At 36.2% G+C, this 21,524-nt stretch overlaps 1 protein-coding gene and 1 long non-coding RNA gene across 13 annotated transcripts in view; one reads left to right on the top strand and one right to left on the bottom strand.

The window, feature by feature from the left end:
• LOC115241944 (calcitonin receptor-like) overlaps positions 1–21,524 on the top strand; it is a 75,208-nt gene that overhangs the window by 47,081 nt on the left and 6,603 nt on the right. For all 11 annotated transcript variants that reach the window (XR_003884984.1, XR_003884983.1, XM_029817924.1 and 8 more), the window contains 4 exons: positions 11,003–11,109; positions 17,956–18,047; positions 18,615–18,741; positions 19,345–19,571. Coding sequence is in view for 9 of the 11 variants with exons in the window: in XM_029817924.1 (XP_029673784.1) it covers positions 11,003–11,109; positions 17,956–18,047; positions 18,615–18,741; positions 19,345–19,571 (553 nt within the window). In the remaining 2 variants the exon portion in view is untranslated. The remainder of the gene's footprint in view (positions 1–11,002; positions 11,110–17,955; positions 18,048–18,614; positions 18,742–19,344; positions 19,572–21,524) is intronic.
• On the bottom strand, positions 211–14,877 carry LOC115241948. 2 transcript variants are annotated; one of them, XR_003884986.1, is made up of 3 exons: positions 14,766–14,877; positions 691–835; positions 211–603 (listed from the first exon to the last, which is right to left on the bottom strand). It is a non-coding gene; the product is annotated as an uncharacterized LOC115241948 (long non-coding RNA). The 2 variants fall into 2 exon arrangements; XR_003884985.1 differs by lacking the exon at positions 14,766–14,877 and having other exon boundaries at positions 691–1,207.

Raw genomic sequence — 21,524 nt, 5'->3', positions numbered from 1 at the left:
TTGATAGTGTTAATAAAAAATATATTATAGCAACACTTATCGTGATTTTTCGGGAGATTTAACAATAATTTTCTTTTTTCAAGAGCAGCGAATAAAATATATCAAAATACAGAAAGAAAAAAAAATACATGGAGAAAGAATTTTATTTTTAAAGAATATACTTTTTACATGTATGATATGATGTGTCCTTGGCAAAAAATTGTAAAACACTTTTGATCAAAAATACATTTATTCTTTTTCTTAGTGTTGTTGCACTCGACAATACATGTATAAGTAATGAAACACAAATCGAGCGATTGCATTCATTACTTATGAGTAAATTTTATAAATACAGAAGATTTAGAAACAATATATACATTTATATATTTATATTTAATTGACGACAAAATGTACTTTAAAAAAATTTTAACGCGCGCGTATTTAATATTATAATATTATTATAATTTATGTCTAATCTTCCAATCCCATCGTTGCTTTTCTTTACAAAGAATCTCCATTTGAGATTTAATATTAATGTTTAAATAATCATATGCATTTTTATTTTTTAATGGTGTCCATTTATAATTAGCTGAAGTCAAATCTTTATTAGCAGGTGTTGGATTTCTGAAATAAATAGGTGATTAATTATTAGTATGCGACTGTATGACATTACAAGAAATATTCGTAAGAAATGCCAAGTCTCCGTGATACCCTGTTTTAGCAAAATCTGTCCACATCTGCGTTAAGGAATTTATTATTGTGTAATCCTCCAAATCAGGTGCAGCTGGTGACAAGCCCAAATCTTTCATCAAATGAGGATAAAATAAGTAACCCAGTTCCTCTATGTGAGATGTACCTAATGTGAAATATTCTTATGCGGTAAATTAAACTTAAAAACTGATAATCTCCGACACATCACAAGTACAATCTTTTAATATTTTTCTAAATATCTATTTACATCAAATTGAATTGAAAGCTGTAATGTATAATATCAATAGAAGGAATCGGGCTATGTGAGAGCCAGGCGCGGTAAATGAAGTGCAAATTCTTTCTTTTTAGTTTATCTTTATTGACAGTTCAATTTTGTAGGTCCGGTCTTTGATCTTGAACTATCATCAGCAACTGTTACAATATTATATATAAAACTTAATATTTGGATAATTTGGTGCATTAATTTTGTGTAATTGTAAACACTCACGTGATATGTTAAAGCGCATCAATGTGATATGTAAGAGTTCATGCAAAGATTGCAACGCGTTATATGTCGGAAGTAAACAACTAGATCATTAAAAACAATATTAGCCGAACATTGCAACCACATCAATAGAAATACAGCCGGCAATCTCTCATCGCGGATCACAGATTGAGTAACCTTAAGTCCGCATGGGGTGAAGTGAGACCATCTGCCTTGTGGTACTTTGTAGTTGGATTCTTTAGCAACTTTCTCGCATTACGAGCATGACGCTATCGTTTTTAGTTTACTTTTTATGGTGATTTGAATGAGGTTGTGTTCGTCGTTCGTGGCGATTGGTGTGAGAATGTCGCTACACAGTGCCACAAGGCAGATGGCCCCATGTCATCGCATTCGGGCGCTTTTTTAAAGTTCGATTTCTTTATGGACAGCCTTTGTATACACGGAAAAAAAGTTTGCTGCCACATCATATTTTATGCTAGCATAACAAAGTTCGTTGATTACTATATGGACAGTGAAAAGATTACTTAAATATATAATTAATTTTAGTTATATGTTTACTAATTTTATTAAACAAAAGAAAAAAATTCTATTCTGTCAACAAAACAGATTTTGCTATAATATCGAATTGGTTATAATATTATAGAAGAATGTTGTCAAGTATATATATTTATAAAATTCACGTCATCTACGCGACATGTAATTTTCTTTTGTATGGATGCTATTAAGAAACATGACAGTGCGAATGTGTTTTCGAGACATCATTGTGTCGTCTCATCGATCTTGTTATCCCGATACGCGACTGCTTTTAGCTCTTGATCGATGGCGTCGAAGGTGGTGATAATCGCGTCATGTTCGCTGAATTGAACGGAGATGTCGGGCCGAAACGCACACTGGTCGCATATTCTACAGGATACGATGGCGATGCAATCTTCCGCATACCGTGTATGTTAATTCAGTGAAATATAATTAATCGGCTTTGTTGTCGCATACACGGAGCTGGAATAGCGTGGCGTTATGAAAACTTGCTATTGCGTCTTGCCATTGTGTTCCCCGAGGTATTCGAGGAATATTGCGATGTATGATGCATACTATAAATGCAAATCAACTCGCGGAATTGCAGAAACAAATAAAAATGATGATCCACGCACCAGAGTACGGTGCACAAGTCTGTACTAGAGGATTTTGTTTATTTGATTGATTGATTCCTTCCGAACGAGCTGGACTGTTTCTCTCACGAACAAACCGATCTGTGACCAGCTCCTTAGCTCTCCGAAGAAGATTTTTCAAATTGTGACGCAAGATAAAGATATGTCTTGAAAAGAGTCACTCTTTAATTTTACCCAATATTGCACTGAATTATGCAGTAGATATAATATGCCTAGAGAACCTTAAATAGAAGCGAGATATGTGTGAAACGAATGAAAAGTCGACAGCAGACTGATTCCAAGAACGAGATGTTAAGACAAATCGATATTGATCACTTTGGAAACAATGAACAAGGAAACTTCTGGAAAATTCAAGGAAAATTCTGATTTTGATGAACACACATGTGTAGGAAGAGAGGGTGGAGCAGGAGGGGAAGGGATGGGGTAAATAGATAAATTTAGAAATTTTCAGTTACATCAAAATCAGAATTTTCGCTAGATTGTCTTGTAAGTACAATGCTCTGATCAGCTGTTGTCGGAGATTGCTCGTTGATCGGGGCGCGTAAGACGGTTGAGTGCTTCGGGAAAAGAAATGTAAATACTGCTGATCTCATGACAGTAGACTGCTATACCAAACTATCGGAAACTCCATTTATAATTTCGTATTTTGAAAGAATTGTAATCTTTATATCTTTGTTCGGAGTCTATTTTGATTATTTGATTCGGATTTCTGTAGGTTTTTTAACACACAAACATTGCTGCCATAAATCATACAACATAAAAGAACCCTTTGTCCTTTCTATCCGCCTCTTGTTTGTTTTCACGAAGACTGAGTGTACTGCAAAAGCATTTTTCACGTGTCGATCATAATGATGATTACATGGTTACGACCGCGAATCGAATATGATTTATGGGGTCAGTCTTTGCATGCATCACGTTACAGAGACCGAGCATAAACGAAAGCGTTTTTGTTATCCGTCAAAACTACTACCGTTCGTCGTTGCGAGATCGCACACTTGCGATCGATAAACGTGAAATGGGGTCAAAGAAAGTCTCTGCTTACATCTCTGCTACTTTGTATAACGTCAATTACACCGGATACCGTGTATCTGACATCGATTTATATTAAAGTGTATTTGTATTGTATTTCGTTTAATATTTCGTTATTTTCTCTTTGTTAAAAAATTTCGTACAGATATGTATATTATTAAGAAAGTGTATTATTGGTCCCGAACTTGTTCGGAGATATTGGGCGAGTATATTACTGCATCCTAATTTATCATAATATTATTCTAGTCTCTACAACCCAAATCTTCTGGATAACAAATCATGAAACAAAATAACAACATGAATATGCAATATTAATATGCAAATTTAGGAACAAATAGATTATGATAGATACAATGCACACAGTAGCTATTAGTGATATAAGCTAAACCGATGATAAAGCTTTTTCTTAAAGTCAAATATAAAACGACAAAGTCACTTCCGTGGAAAAAAAAATCCATGAAGTTCATACCGATAAAAAGTTGATTTATGAATAAGTTTTTTTTTTTAAGTACGCGTATCAAAATAGCCATTTACGCTTTATCAACCATGTAAATTTATCACATTTTTGACGTTAGTAATATTAAAAAGCGTATATAAAAATTGCGTACAAAACTTGTCGTATAGATTCATGAGCTTTGAAAGGTTATAAGACAGAAGTGAAATCATTTGTGCTATTTGAAAAGATTGAGTAAATTAACAAAGATTATGTACAATATATTAAATTTTTCCTTTAAGTTTCTCTTTTATTGACTTCACTTTCTCGAAGCGATAAGGAAATAAAACTGACACGATTATGTAGCTCGTAATCTTACAGTCAATGTCTTGCATTCCTCTTTTTCTCTATATACGTATGTACTAGAAGAGAAGAAATGATATGGTAAAGTGGAACCTCTTTGATATATCCTGCTTCTCTACTTCGGAGTGCTTAATGGATCGCGTTACATCGAGCTAAAAAGTTTCAGGCTATCGAAAAGAAAAAATCTGATTGCTCGGATTCTCGCATATAGACGTGTTTTCTACCCTTAGGTATTACAAGTACATATATCGCAATATATTTAATTCTTTTCTCATATATATATATATATATATATATATAATTCTCTCTCTCTCTCTCTCTCTCCCCCCCCCCTCTTTTCCTCTGTCTCTCTCCTTTTCATTCTCTGTCTTTATGCACGGGAGAGAAAAGATCTTTAGTATTTTATAAAGAGTATAAAATCACACAGCTGCAAATAAATAAAATATTTTTTCTATTAGAAAAGTGAGAAAGACAAAGATAGTAAAAGAAAAAAGAAATAAAAGCCAGCAACATGATCGCCAGAAAGCGCATATTTACGTACACTAATGTGTTTGACAAACACAAGACTATACTGAAAAAATGAACGCTCCTCTTCCGTATTGTAATATCTCGTTATTATTTCGTGAATGTGTATGAGAAGGATAAAGAAAGGGGGGAATAACATCCGATTTTGCTTTAATGTATGTATGATTTATATGTTACATTAAAATATCTATGTCATAGTTTAATTATTGTAATACGCAAATGCCCGTGGATTCTTTTATTTAAATTTTTGCGATTTGGATAATGTCAAATATGGGCGAGCATAAACTTTACGACAGTCTCCACATGGATAGGTTAATGTTGGGAAAAATCAAGAGCAACGAATATCGATTAGCTCCGCGCTAAAACGTAATCTCGTTGAAACGAATGCAGCATTCTAAATTCGACTCGATTCTTAATAAGAAGCGGCGAAAAAGCGTTCGATAAGCATTCAATATCAAGTGTAAATTTGAATTCGGTGCGAACATGCGCGAAAGCAATTCGGACAACGATTTACTACATTTGTTTTTATTCGGAATACCTTAGAAGTTTCTTGCGAAAGTATGCATCTCCGAAATGAAATTCCCAGCGAAAAAACTTTTGATGATGCGAGTTTGACGACAAAAATATTTGTACACAACGTATCATGTCTTTTGCTGAGAGAATTAATTGCAAATTCCTAATTTATCTCTTCCTTCCTGATTCGTGTGATCTGTCAGATTCGAAGCTAAATACTTGGCCCTCTCAACGGATGCTGCAAATTGATATACTCGCACGCTTGAAATCGCTCAAGTGCGCTATCGATCCTTCAACGCGCCGCAACGCGATGTACGTATCGGTTATCGGCGAAGCTGATTGAAACTTTCGCGAACACTCCGACGATATTAATAAAGTTCCACGAGACTTCTCGACTCATGTTGAGTACTCTGTATCCAAGATATTCAAGATACGATCTCTTGCATTGCTTTCTCGTTGTTCATACGTACATCGGATAAATTTTACGAACGAACGAACCGATCACTCTGACAGACGAGTTTTTTTACCTTATTCCGGTCATTCTACGAACAATATGTACAATTATTCTTTTTTGACTGTGCACAAATGGTTGCCTGATTGCGCGATCCTGAACGGGGGGAGAGATGCCTTTTCGCGGGAAAAAAATACAATCTCTACTCCGATACAATCTCTACTCTCTTCGACAATCCATAGTATCCCGTTTCTGTTAATACTCTCGCGAAACGCATCACCAGTCGCTGCAACGAGATCAGTGAAGAGTTTAGTTACGTTAATTTAACGGATATTCTCATAGAACCGGAAAAAGATTTCATTTAAAACGAGATCAAAGAACAAGAGTTCAAAGTAGTGAAATGTGAAATGTGGAACTTAAAATTAAAATAAGAATACGTTCTACAATACTGAGACGAGATAATAGTTCAAGAAGTTATAAAAAAATTAATTTTTTAATCGTTTTATTTTATTTTCTAATCTATACGACTATTTCTCAACATTTTCTATCGATAACGTCTGGGCAATTTGTCTTCATCTCCAGTCTCTTTGTATTTATCTTATCGTTAGCCATATGTACATATAAAATGATCTAAAACATAATCTCTCAAACCTATAACTAAATATTAAACATTATTATTTAGATTATTTAATTTTTTTAGATAATATAAAATTAGACACATGCACTGTTGAAAATTCTCAAATATTTTTGTATTTTTGTGCGTGAATTTAAAGGCTAATTTAATTTAATCTCCGACGCACTACAACAAACTTGAATTTTTCGTTATTTAATCATAAACGTTTTATCAAAAATTATTTATCAACGTTTTACAAACATTATTGAAAAGAAAGCTTTTGATAACTCAAAAAAGAAAAAGAAGAGGTTTTACAACAGACGCATTTAATTGCATTTGGTTTGTCATCTCTATGATCTATGGGAACTCGTGGTATTAGTTTGGGGCTATAGAGAATCCACTGACATTCATCACCTTCAACCACCACCCTGATAAGTTGTCAGTTGAGACGGGAAGTCATAAATGCGCTAAAAAGTAATTTCTCAAGTGAAGTATGTGTAGACAATATTCAAGCCAGTTTATTTTATATGCATATATGTCTCTATGTATCTCTATGTAATAGTATATGTATGTATAGAGAGTGATATTATTACACACATATGCTTGACTGTATATAAGTATTATACATATACACAATTCTCGAATTATTTTATATTTCCAACAAGGAAATATAATATTAATAAATAATAGAGTTGAGAGAATTATGTACATGCGAGAGAGACGCGAATTCCTTGCAATATAATTTATCGCATAAATGACGTGTAACGGAAGACCTTCCGGTAATTAAATTATATAGATTTATATTTGTATTATCCACATACTGCAAATAACAAATATGTAAGAAGCAATTTACATTTTTCGAATTTTATCACAATTTCGTATTGTTAGTTCGTAGATAGTTTGACGCTCAAAACTCATTTTCATTTAATTTTTCGAGGTGATGCATTAGTTTTGCGAGCTGAATATTTCTTTTTGCGTTACGCAAGCAAGGATTTCGTGTTACTTTATTGATTTAAAGATGACCAACGATTTTTCAAATAATATACCAGGAGATAAGAACCGTCTAAAAATAACATCCCGTGTGAAATACAAATGTATCATTGGCGAATCTTATAATTATTATTAAAGGATATTTTAGAAGAATCTGAGAAAGATCGGAGGATACCTCTTTCATATTTCATATTTTACGATAAAAAGAAAATCTTGGAGGTATCTTGATGAAATCGCACATACGTCTCGTCGTTTTACTTGTTAATCCGACAGAATTAATCCGTTACTGGTTCCCGGAAAGAGAACCATATTTCATTCATTCTCTCGTTAATTGTTAATCTCATTAATTAAACACTTCACAACATTAATGACCGTGCCGTCTAGAATGGGTCAGAAGCAGAATGAGGTATGCTGATTTCGAGGTGCAAAATAGGGTATACATGCGCGTGGGCAGATGTATACACAGATGGATTCCTAGTGAAAAGTTATCTTCCAATTAGGTTGTATTTCAGAAAACAACGGTCTCTAATAGCGTTTTGTTATCTCCTTATTACACTCGAAGCACTACGTGCTCTTCCACTGCATCGAGAATACTTTTTTCTTTTTTTTTTTTTTTTTTTTTTTTTTTTTTTTTTTTTTTTTGAAATCGGTACTCGTGCAGATGCGTTGCATCTATTATTTGGGAATTAAACGTCGGGTATTCTTTTTCTAACGAGCGTTTCGCCATTTTAATTTCGCGAATAAATCTCGCCGTGTCACCCTGCACGGCAAGAGTTTTGCGTTAAAAGGCCACTGCTTGTATATGCGGCCCGACCCGATTCTCGTATACGCGCGCGTGTTTGCTCGTATATACATATATCTACATATATGTATACATATATATACGTATACATATACCTCTTTTTAAAGTCTGGGTGGAGCATCTAGTTCTCCATCCGGACACGGGGAGGAAGATAAATGTGATGTAATGACGACGCCTGTCGGAAGGGAAGATGCAAGAAAGGGGTGATGGACGAATTAAGGGCGGACATCGATACCTCACGCTCGGCGAACATCCGACGGGTTTGTAGGCGAGTCTGCCAACTCGCGCGATCGATCGACTCTCATCACGAAATAATGAGCGACCAAACGAGCGAGCAAATAATCGTTCCACGCGTAATTTTCTCTCCTTGCACTCTCTTTTTTTCTTTCTTTCGAAATAAATGCGAACTAAGCGCGTTTTTTCACTCGACCAAACTCAAAAATTATCCGTCCGATAGGACCAAATCATCCGAAGCCATTAAAATCTGTCACTGATGATTGTTCAATACTGATCAATGCCGTTCAAAACTGTTACTTTGAATTTTCAAGTTTAACGATTATACGGTTGGTAGTATGGAAAATTGCGTGCAATTCCGATGATTTTTTGCAATTTTACAATTTTCAATCGATTAGGAAACGTACCCTTTTTTTGTTTTTATTAAAGCTCTTGCGGTTTGGTAAATTTTCATTCGGCAATTTAATAAAATATAAAAAGAATGCTAAATATATATCTAAAATTACAGTGGTGTTACTATTATAGTATAATTCCTGCTTTGGGATCAAACATTTACGTTAAAATCATCGATCGTACCTCTAACACTATAATCCCGACAAGAAACAAACCAAAATATTTAAAGTTCCATTGTCTAATAGTCTAATATGTAATCAGCAGATAATGAAGTTTAAATCGGAAAGGTTTTAAATTGTTCCCTAGAAATATGAATAACGCGTTATAGATGCTATTGGATGCTACTGATAAAAAATGTTCCAAGAATATATTTAGCGCGACTCTTACGTCTGATATTTTAAAAATTTTAACTCATCGACCTTTGTAATGATCTTTGCAAGTTTTTTTTTTTTTTTTTAGTAAGACTACAGCATTGTGCGACCGGTTAATAGGTCGCTGCAAATCGATACGTTCCCTTCCATGGAACATTCGCGGTGATATTTTCGATGATACCCTAGAATGTCGGAACGGTGGAAGAAAAAAAGGGGCGCGGGTTTAAAACTACGAAATGAATGATAATTGCAGTAATCGTGTGCGCGCTTTTTAATGATTCAAATTGCTTTCGCACGATGCGATCACGTAGTTCGGACATGTTTCGAGAGAGGAGAAAATTGATTTCCTCCTCCAAGGCGCGCGGTAGCACACTCTAAACTGTTGCCATTTCGAGAACATGTGTAGAAGGAAGTTTCGGACCAAAAACCCGGGCGAAATTACAGCGCGACTCGCGCGTATTCTAATATTCCCCGTTACATTGTCATTGCAACACAACTTATTGCCGTATTATTCACCCACGTAACGCGTATTCGTATGCAAGAGAGACGTTATTTCTCTCTCCGTGCCATTTACGACGAATTACGCGCCCCGGTAATATAACTCCGAGACCACGCACATCGCTCATTCTCTTGCGTGCGACCGTGTCGTTTCTCGCATAGTCGCGTCTTCGTAAATGTGCCTTTCCCCAGAAACTATCTTTACGATGAATGGCGTTTAATCGCCACACCACGCTTGCCGACACGGTCGTTAGTTTGTACTGCGACTTTGAAGCGCTTTACATACTCTAACGGAGGGAACGCATTGATAAACATTATCCACGAGCGCGCAAATAAGTAGGTACATAGTACATAGAAGTAGATCAAAATCGTATTATATTTGTAACATTATGGATGCAACGAAACTGGATAAAATTATCGAAGCACTCGTACAATGATACGTTACTTTTTTTTTTGCTTTCCTTCAGAAGGAGAAAGGATAACTCTTTTTTTTTTTGCTTTGAAAATACATCACAGATATGCGTTTCTAGATATCTTTTTTCTTTAATTTTATTATTTTTTTCTAATTTCTGTGTTTTTATTGGAATCAATTAGATTAAGATAGACTGTGTGTGCCCCCCCTCCCCTCTCTCTACTCGGCACGACTGATCGGCACGGCGTTATTCTAATACCCGCAAAACTATGTAAAACTCGGAGAGATCACGCTTGACGAACAAAAACATAAATTCACAGACTAACCCGTCAGTTACTCTCGTACACGCCGAATATTTACATCGGATCTCATCGGCTAATTAAGATGGGAAAAGAGCGCGAAGCATTAAATGGTTGACGCGAGTCCAAGTTTATTCTTTCCAAAGATAAGTTTAATCGAGCGGCGTTTCGTAGATGCGGGGCCGTTAAAGTTCAATTTGCATTTATAGTTTTATCTGCGAATTATTAAACTGCGGATCTGCGGGGAGGAATAATATCCTCCCTTCCCCCTTACCGCCTAATAGGGATGGAGTGGGTGCCAACTCTCGGTTCTTCAGGCGACGCCGCCGGCGCAGTTTTCTACAAGTATCTTTCATCGGGAAATTTTAAATTATCTTGTTGTTTCGCCAGGACGGACGGAAGTTTGAACGAGCTTCGACAAGAAACGGACTTAACTTTGTTGAATGATTATGCAGTCGGTGTCAGAAAATATTTTTACGTTTCTTATCTCTGTTAAGCATCAAAGCGAATACATTACATCAAAGCGATATAAAACTGACGTGAACTTTTCTCTCTAAGGCACGTACTTTCGAGCTTTCTTCTTTTTTTACATAGCGTACACTACGACACGATCGGCTAGGAATAGTACAATATTAACGTACAATATATAATCAAATCAATAAATATGATTCCAATCTTTCGACATCATCACGTGTTAAATGAATTTAATGAAAAATTTTTGTAATCTTTGTTGCAGTCATGGCACACAAGTATTGCGAACTGAACGGTACGTGGTTTCGGCATCCCCAGTCCAATCAAATATGGAGCAATTACACGACTTGCGTGAATCTACAGGATCTGAGTGTGAGTAATTTCTAAAGGTATCAACCTCTCTTTCCGATCGCATAAATAAATTAAATCGATCATCAAAGATTTGGCGTCAAAGGGACAAACTATATCGAGGAACATTCGGCGCAATCGGCAATGAAAAAGATCGATATTTAAGGTTTTTGATGACAAATTCCAACGCTTAAGAACGACGCGTGTAGTTTATCTGTCTGGGAAATAACATGTAAGTCCGCGACATACGCGAGTCCCAGTTACATACGTCCTCTCAAAGTCTCGTGCGTGACACGTCGTCGTCCTGACACGGGTTCGATTCCGCATTATTCCATCCGAAGGCACACGATCAGCATACGCGAGACTCGCGGTATATTCTCTCGGGAGCTAATATCGTTTGAGCGGGACGCGTTTGTTGAAATATTCGAAAGACACGCGCATCCCCCGTGTGCATACGACAGGGAATGTCCTATTACTTATTTTGCATCGTAGGGAGGGAACAATTTCAGCGATCACGCGATCGCGACTTGCAATCTATCTCCGCGGCAAACGCTATACATTACTCGCTTGAGGGCATCCCCGATACTTCTGGGCCAATCTCGAATGATAATACCAATATTGCGCCGATATAGAGCGCAAGAAAGAAAGTTGTTTTTTTTTCCTTCATATCCGAAGAATTGATTTCTCTGTCGTCGCTCTGCATATATCGCGGCTCGATGGATCGGATTTATGACGCGCCGGAAACATTAGTAAAAAGAGAACGCGCAAAATTGAAAAAAGAGAGACAAGCGTGAAATTACGAAGCTAAATTTCCTAGGTTCTCTCTCTCTCTCCCTCCCCCCCCCCCCCCTCCCTCAAAAAAAGCCGGATCCCTCTACTTTACAATGTCTAATGTCTCTTGCATGCTAGTCTAGGGAAATTAGGATTTATAAGCTACAAATTTTGTAATAATTATTTTTGCCTAGTGGACTAGTGGATAAAGAGATATTCGCGAAAAACTGTTTTTTTTTTACCTTTGACCCTCTGTAAAATTTTTAGTAGGGGTCATATCGATGGGAACTTTTCACATATTATTTATAACGACGAAATAAAGGTCCGTGCAAAAATTTAGCTGGGTGCGAATTTTTCCGCAGATTTGATATTTTTTCGTCTAATTTCACTGGGCTATGCGGTATTGCCGAAACGCGCCGACATTTTTGCGACTTTTCTCTTTTTCTCTCGACCGCCCGACCGACCGGAGATAAAGGGATTTAGTTGAGATTTTTTGACACCGCTCATTAAATCCGGGATTGAAGGGTCGGAAAACAGCAAGCTTCTAACGCGCGCGAGACAGTGCGATAATGTGATGAAGCGCTTGTGAGAAGCCGCTTTTACGTAACGTCACATCCGCGTGTCAACATCCTTCTCATGCAACGTGCTATTCATTAGGACCGGCTTCATTTTGATACACAGGCACGGAACTATTAAGGCACGTTAAAGCCGCTTTCCTGACATACCCATCAACGCCGCGTCGACATTCACTTCTAACGCGCATTGACATCAATGTCGATGTTTGCGCCTTTATTTTTCGTCGAGACGTCGGTCGATGAAATTTCCAGCGCCGAGGCCAACAGCAGGAAACCCTTTCTAAGTCGAATTCTTACAGCGAAGCTTCATTGTCACGGTATGAGATGAGATACGAGTCTGGGACATATCGAGTAACGCGATTTGAATTTTGCGAGAAAAATGTGTAAAAAGTTTGAAATGTACGAATAGTTTATTATACAATTCGGATGATAAATTTTAGGTGTTTTGTGTAAAACAGATATTAGAAATAATTCTCTAATAAAATTAATAAATCAATAATCGAGCAAAATACAATCGACAGAAACAGTTATAACAGCACGAGAAAATTGCGTCAAAAATGCGGCTCGGAAAGATATATGATTTGAATATTTAATAATCTGTATAATTTTTCCATTTTATTCCAGTTTCCCAATCTTGGAAGACCAATTTTTCAGGTCAAAAGCATTAACAAGCGTCTTACGTTCCTTTCATCGTCACGTGAACATTCAAGATTAGTTTAGAAATTACCGAGTTTCCCCTTTCCTTAATTAGACGCGATTGCTCCCCCATCAGTTCGCTCGATCGTGGTCATTCGTAGTATAACGCGCGAGAGAGCTTGACGCAGAAAATATGAAACGGTGGAAAATACTGCGCTGCGGTCTCCTATTTTATATGACGATAAGGCGCGCGCTTATTTTTTGGGTCCAGAGAAACGAGACCGAAGAAAAGCTCGAAAGAAAGAAAGGAAATATATATTTTTGCATGTACTGTCTCTCCACATGCATACACATACTCTTGACGGTAATTTAACCGAGTAATTTCTACTTCATGCAGTATCTTCCTGTTGGCTTAATTCTTCCGTTTTGTCTACGGAAAGCGCGAGGTCAAAACGAAAGGATTCATTAAACTCCGTTAATGATACGCCGTCGTAACCGAGTTACCTTCGTACTCTGCTCTTTTATCTAATTTCTCCTTTTTCTTTTTTTTTTTTTTCAAATTACGAAATAATACATACTTCGCCTTTTTACGGAGATAGCGGTATCCCGGACTTTTTAATATTCACACATGTCTGACGTGAATGAGCTGTTGTGTACATACGCACTGCGTTGCATTTTCAAATGAAATCGATTCTTTGTACGTTATGACAAAAGCCTTTGTATTCACACCTTCGCATACACAATGAACGTTTACATCCACATGTATTTCTAACATTAGCAACATCTCGATTCCGAAATAAATATTATTGCGAAAACAGAAAACACAGCTTATGCAAATAAATGCACTTAAATTGCATCAAGTAGTAATTTTCTATCGAGAAGCAATTTTGCGTCCCGCAAAAATATTATATATGTAAATAGAAATAAAATTTTCATCATCCGCATCGGAATCACTTTTGTTTGACAATTATTTTAAAAGCATGTTCTCCCGTACCCTTTAAAAAGGCATGTAAAATCGAATCGAATTTCATTATCTCTTTTCCGCGATGCTGATTGATGCGCTTCGTACTGTGAGGGACTGTCAATTGTATATTTTGACAATTCAAAGATTGACAATTGTAATGCGAATAATTTTATTCAAATTTAATATCGATTGATTACACGATACAACAATATACAACATTTCATTCATTTTTTTCTTGCACGGATATTCCGCTAACATTATATGTATGAGTATAGAATCAGATTTCAAAGTCTTAGACTTGTAAATAATAAATAAAGTTCGAGAGATATGATACACGGGAAACTGAAATCTCAATTGTTAATTTCTAACGATTCACGATCTACAAAGTGTAAGTGATAAGTTAAAAATACAAGAGTATTCGAAGAATCAAATTCAATGTTATCTGAGCTAGAATTAGAAAATTAATAGATCGATATACATACGTGTATATGACTTTAAACGCGCAAATTCTATTTGACACTAACGTTTCATCTTTGTTGCTTTCACAACTTGTATCATTATAATCCTGATATTTTTATGCTACTATTTTTTAATTAATCTTTATGCAATTTAAATGTCTTATTTTGAATGCGCGCACATTCTAGATATATTATAATGCTATTTAAAAACACCGCGAAAAATTTGCACCATCATAAATACAAGAGACGTATACACAAAACATTCCATTTACTTACATGCTTTAATTACGTTTGACGATATGCGATCCTTAAGTTCCAAAAGACACGATTATTTTAGACACGAAGTTTAAACTGAACTAGACTCTAGATTCACTTCTAGAAGTATCCTTCTGAAATATTCGCGTCTGAATTAATCACATCTTTCAAGGATTTTCAAGGAGTGGGATAAAAGCTGTAAAACACGAAGGTCTTGCATAATCTTAATATAAGATCAAGTTTCATTGTTACGAAATGGAGATATTACGCAATGTTCGCATGTGAGTACATGTAGTCGTGCTATTCCTCGCGTATAATTTTTCGCGACTATTGTTGCAAAACTGCAAAACTGCAACTTTGATAGATTTTGATTGCGTATGAAAATTGGTTTGATCTATAATTTAGAAAAAATCTATCAAAATAAAAATACATATTTTCTAAAATAAAATATATTTTTTTACTCGAATATATATTTATTTAAATATTTATTTTTGTTTGCTTCATTATATTGACTCTTATCGTTTTATTAAATTCGCAGCTCTCTCTCATAATTGAATCGATGATATCGCGCGATATTGTCACGTTCCGACTGAATTCATCGCGTTCACGCGGAATCCAACGCAGTCGGTAAACAGCGATAGCCTGATTTCAATTTGACAATACGACGGGTATGCGAAATTGAGGATTTATCTTGCCTTCTAATATTAAACGGATTGTGCAAATGACAATAAGCTGTAATGTAGCGCGTGTGAGATAATCCCTACTATCGATATCGATACATAATAAAGTCAAGAGAGTGAAGGCAGCCCAGGATATACGATACAATTATACGTTTGTTCGCGTTTGATAAAATTATCATGTTCCCGCATGCAGCAACGATATAATTTCTGGGACCAGCGGTTAATCCGATATTGGGAGAGAGTGAGAGAGACCCGCGGCTCTTCGGCTCTTCTATCTATTCTATCAAGTGCCGTGTAATCTCAAGATAGAGCTGACAGTGTATCTGGAGATTGCGTACGTTCCCGAACTTCATGAATTATTTAGCATCGACCACACCGTAGCGCGGCGTGAGACACATGTGACCTATGCGCGAACCCCCCCTTTTAAGCTCCGTATGGACTTGATTTTCATAATTATGATATTCACATTCAGAATATTCGAATCAAACTGAATGAATTTGCCGTATTTCACTTTCAAGTACACGCGGCGCCATATCTGATTTGTTTTGGCCTTCTCGAGAAGTAAATTTAACATTGAAATGTGATCTTTCCATTTCTTACATGAAATAAATATAACCGGATTGAGATTTTATTACTGCGATAACTGTGTTACATAATACGCATAATAATATTACATAATGTATTTTCCGATAATATAGTGTATATGATAATTGTATATAATTACGATCCTTTGACAAATTTTGCTGGGAAACACCGATCAATATCTAATCGTAAACATTTATACATAGGAAACAACACTCGCGCACACATGGATCATTCCTTTTTGTTTTGTAAATTGTAATATTCATACGATAGCTAGTATCGTAGCTAATGTGGCATCTCATACAGCATGTTCGCATGTTTCGAAAAAATGAAATATGAATTTCGCATTTGCGCGCGATTTAAGCCGCAGTACCTTATTCATAAGTAGCGAACATGAAAGCGTGGATTTGTGCGAGCTTTCGTGCAAGCGTAGCGTTAATAAGTAACGCGACGTTTGTACGATGGCGGTTAAGAATAATGCCGCTTTCCGACCTCATTGCGAGCAGAGGACTTAATGCTTTCCCCGTGATATGCCTCTTCAACATCATACATAGCGGCAGTTCTGATAAATACGAAAATAGATTTCTATTCATGATGAGCCGTCGAGCCACGTCATTTTGCTTTACATGCTCAATGAATAAGCGTAATTATACACAGTCGGGCTTTTGGACAATATCCGGATTTGCCTTTCTTTTCGTCCCGAAACTCAAGCCTGACTTGCGTCGATCAATTTTTCAGATCCGAACTTGTCCTTGACGCAAGTCAATGAGACAAGTTTTCGGTTGGTCTCATAAATACTTCGTGTCTGGCGGACATTTGTCATACGTAGGACAACGTTACAAAGCCTTATTACTGGCCGACTTTGCTTTGCAGATGTGGTAAGATTTGCATGTGCCGGCGTAAAGGAAGTACGGGGATTGCCGGGGGAATGGATGGAATGGGGGGGAAGAGAGCGACCCGAGGGACACGGAGGATCTTGTAAGCGAATGAATTTTAAAGCGACAAAACGTTGACGGGCGACCGCGTCATTCGTGAATGAGAAAAATATGAGAATGAATTTTTTTGATGCTCGTGACTCTTTTCTCGTTGACTGCTTCCGAACCGAGTTCCGAAGTTCATCAACGTTGTTTTTCGGCAACCGAAAAAATTCCTCGAAGAAAATCAATTTCGAGGCATTCCTACGGGAACGCTCTAACGAGAGCCGAAAGTAGTCCGGGATAGTAACAGTCGGACAGTGATTGTAACCGGATACGAATTTTCGCATTCGTAGGCCTCGGAGACTTCCGTTCCGAGATAAAAGAAAGGGTCGCTATATTATTTTAATACTTTGTATGAAACAAGTTTCGTCGTCAGTTGCGTTATTTTTTTACTTCATGTAATCCTTTTTCTTTGTTTTTTTAAGGAAAATTCTCGACTTTTTATTTAAATTTTTTAAAAACGATTCTGCAAAAACGAATATTTGATATATCTCTCGTTACGCTTAAAACTTATTCTTACAATATGTTACATTTTTTATGGATAATTGAAAAATATTTTTCATGTTATTTTATACCCGATGTACGTTTTAGCGGTATCTTGCTCAATCCGGATTATGACGACGATATATTACGAGATACGATTCGAGATACTTTTTATTTCGATAATTTTATGTGACAAATGTGGACGCGATAGTATCAATTCTTTTGGCAGTGCATGTGCGAAGAGTTGCAGCGGAAACGATAATTAATCAGAGAAACGATCGGTATCAGGTTCTCGCTCTTCACTATGTCGTAATTTCGACCTTCAATCCGAAACTGCGCAATTTTCCGACGGAAATAATAGGATCGCGGCTTGCGTCATCTGCATAATAGGAAAAAGAATTAATGAGCATTAAGACGCAACTCTAAAAGTTATCAGTCTTATCTAAAACGCAAGAGAGGAGTTTAAAATTTTTGATAATACGATTACAGTGGCAGCAGAGTATAAATGGGATTTACGAGGTGGGATACGCAATATCTTTGGTAGCGCTATTGCTTTCCCTAGGAATTCTCACGTACTTCCGGTAAGTTTTAAATTTATTGACGTTGTTATTATCTTCGTTACGTCGACAGAATATTAAAGTTTCTATGCGCGTTAATGCAAGAATTCTGAAATTTAATTTTCGAAATATGTTTGAATTTAATCACTGAAAGAAAACTAGGATACTCGCCATAATAAAATTTATATATTTGAAAGATTGGAAAAAATATTTTAAAAATCCTATAATGGGTGCGCAACACAAAGGACATTACCTAAAAATATTAAAAGAGAGTTCTTAATATATTTCTAGATACATTAAGAGGCATAATTTTGTATTAATTACTATATACGTGTATATTGTACTATAGGCAAGTTTTAGATATTGTTTATCCAAGTATCTGCTGTCGTTGAAAATACGACAATCGTAGACTAATAGATTCTATTCGATAATATTGAACTAGCTTAGGTAGCGGTTGACCGATATCCTATTCTTATATGCACAATCGCGTTTGATGGATTCTCAGTTCCTTTGTTGCTACCCTATAACACGAAATTGGGCTTTCGGAGACGTAAGATTAAACATTCTCTTTTTTTTTTTCTTTGCACGCAGATCTCTCAGATGCGCGCGGATTACGCTACATATGAACCTATTCACCTCGTTCGCGATCAACAATGCTTTGTGGTTGATTTGGTACAGGTTTATAGTAGCAAACACGGATGTGTTACTTAATAATGACGTACGTATTTAAAAAAAAAAAAAAAAAATAATGGGATATCATATAATATGGAAGAGGGAAAATGTATAAAGATAGACATGAATCTAGAGTCTAAGAATCTATTTGGGAAAATTGAAACTTACGACATTTATTAAGATAACGAGAATAACGTCTCTCTGTTGTTACTCTTAAAACAAATAATTTGTTTTCTTTTTTTGAACATATATTACTTTATTATTCATTTATTTATAAAAAAATTTAAAAAAATCATCAATGGACAATATAATTGCCGTTACAAAAATTTTAAAAATAAAAACGGACACAAATAAATGTTTACGTAAAACAAGTTTGAGCGTAAAATTAATCAGGATAGTCATGCGACACTAAACTAACGATAACTGTGAAACATTCTTCAACGGTACATGGTATAATGATCATAGAATCGTTAAAAGTGGTAAACATTTATTTGTAGCCATTAAGAAATGTGAGAGGGCTATTAACATCATTAGGAAATATCGCATTTGAACTCGATATGAGCACAATTGTTCCGATTGACTTGGCGAACGAACGCGGCTTGTTTGAGTCGCTTTGAAAGGGACGTTTATGAGGGCTCGTGCTTTACAGATACCGTGTCGTGTCCTGCACACGTTCCTTCATTACTTTCTATTAACAAACTACGCCTGGATGCTCTGCGAAGGCTTCTACCTGCACACGCTGCTAGTGAGCGCATTCACCAGCGAGCACAAATTAGTCAATTGGCTGATGGGACTCGGTTGGCCAGTGCCAGCTGTAATCGTCACCCTGTACACGGCATTACGCGCATCCAGCGACGATCCCGCGGACACCGAGCAGTAAGTACCAATTCATCAATTGATAATCCCTTGGAGGGATGCCGCGTTACCATGAATATAAAAAAATTCTTTTGCCTGAAATATAGACGTAAAAAATTAAAATTGGGTCAAAAATATCGGGTTTTAAAGGATGAAAAGAGATGAAAAGGGCTTTTATCGCACATACAAAATAGGCAAAATAGGAAAAAATAGGATTACACCCTTTGTACTCATTGCTCTTTTGAAGTTAAAATTAAATTCGTTAATATCATTGAGCCATTCGAGAGAAAAACTATTTGCATGATTATTATTTTATAATGTTATGCCGGATGTCAAATTTTTCCATTTGATGTTCCATTTGTTAATAGAAAGATTGTAACACATTTATTGCATATTGTTAGATAATTTCTCCATTCTCAGTGTTTCTCGATGGATTCGAACGCGAATCCATCGAGAAACACAGTCCAAGAGAGAAATAAATATAAAACACACACGATGGATTGAGTGACCATTGATTAACATATTTCTTATTAAATGTTATGCCTGCGGAAAGGTAGCGTTAAATCTTTTTTAATGCTGAAAAAGTATCAGTCAGAAATTTCCATAAGCGAACTTTAAACGACATACGCAAAAGTAACATTCGTTCTTTGTCTCAGAATTACGCTCTTGTTATTATTTTAATCGCGATTGTATAATAGCAAGATCTGTAAAAACAAAGAAACAATTTTTCAATTACGGTTAAGTACATGGCGCGTGTAAGAACTTGGTTTCTAAGCACTAATCGTGCCGAATTAGGGTAAGACGCCTCAGATTCCTTCAACGTGATGGCGCGTTTACGATAAAGTTTACGAGTGAGAGGGAGAGGAGAGGAAGATTCAACAAGCCTCCTAATTGAAGTGTTTGGATTGCCGTTGGGGGAGACTATTGACCCGCGGCATCAGCCGACCACGGAAAGGCTGCCGGTTGCCGGTCGACATTAATTTCTCGGCAAGAACAGCGTGCGGTCGGTGGACGGTATGTAATAACGACGGTAAAATTAGATATGTCCGCCGCCGCCGTAACTAAACTGCGCCGAGGTAGAAGATCGAAACCGCGATGCGACAATCATATTACCGCTCCATTATATGTATACGACAGCCGGACGAAAACTGTCGATATATATCGCACGCTTGCTTTGAATTTGATATGAACAAAATAGCGATCTTCTTGACTCGAAGCGATGCAATATCGAACGAAATTGATCGTTGGTACGGAGCGTATCGTTGGTTAAAATAATTGCGTTAAGATAACAAAGTCTGATGAATTATTATACTTTGTTTCTTTGTTAATTACACTTGATAATATAATTCATTGACCTCTCTCATCGATTTGTCTCCGTTAATACAAAGTTATCGCGAGAAAATCATCGAACAAAAGATAGGAAGTCGCTGTGCGGGAAAAGCTGTGTTAGAAAAGTTTCCTATTTACTTTCCCTCACTTTTATTAGACACCGTAACTCTCAATCGTGATGGTATCACATAGGAAAACAGTACACGCGAGATTCTGAAGACTCTTTTTTATCTAAAACCTTTCTAAACCTCACGTTCAACGTTTTTGCGCGAAAAAACGCTCTTTATAGCCAACGATAGAGAGGGATCGCCTTACATAACTTACCGTGCAGAAACCTTTCTTACCGTAAAAAAAGCAACTTTTTTCGTGTAGTGGTATATGAATGTCCCGTTCTTCTGAAACATAAGGTTTCTCTGTATACATATATTTGTATATAGAGGAGACCGATATAAGAATAATAGAGGAAATCTTATATGGTAGAAATATGAATACATAAGATAGAAATATATTTTCATACCTGTCGGGAGCAACGAAATAACTGCTCTCTTCTCTGTTTTTCAGAAAATTTGATTTGAGATGTATTTTTATGGAATCTTGTCTAATATTTATGTTTTACGCGAAATATTACATCTCATATCTTTTGCA

This window comes from Formica exsecta, unplaced genomic scaffold (assembly GCF_003651465.1).
Source record: "Formica exsecta isolate Colony F162 unplaced genomic scaffold, ASM365146v1 scaffold543, whole genome shotgun sequence".
Taxonomy (NCBI): domain Eukaryota; kingdom Metazoa; phylum Arthropoda; class Insecta; order Hymenoptera; family Formicidae; genus Formica; species Formica exsecta.
Note: the sequence above shows the minus strand (reverse complement) of the source record. Positions and strands in the feature narration are given on the sequence as shown.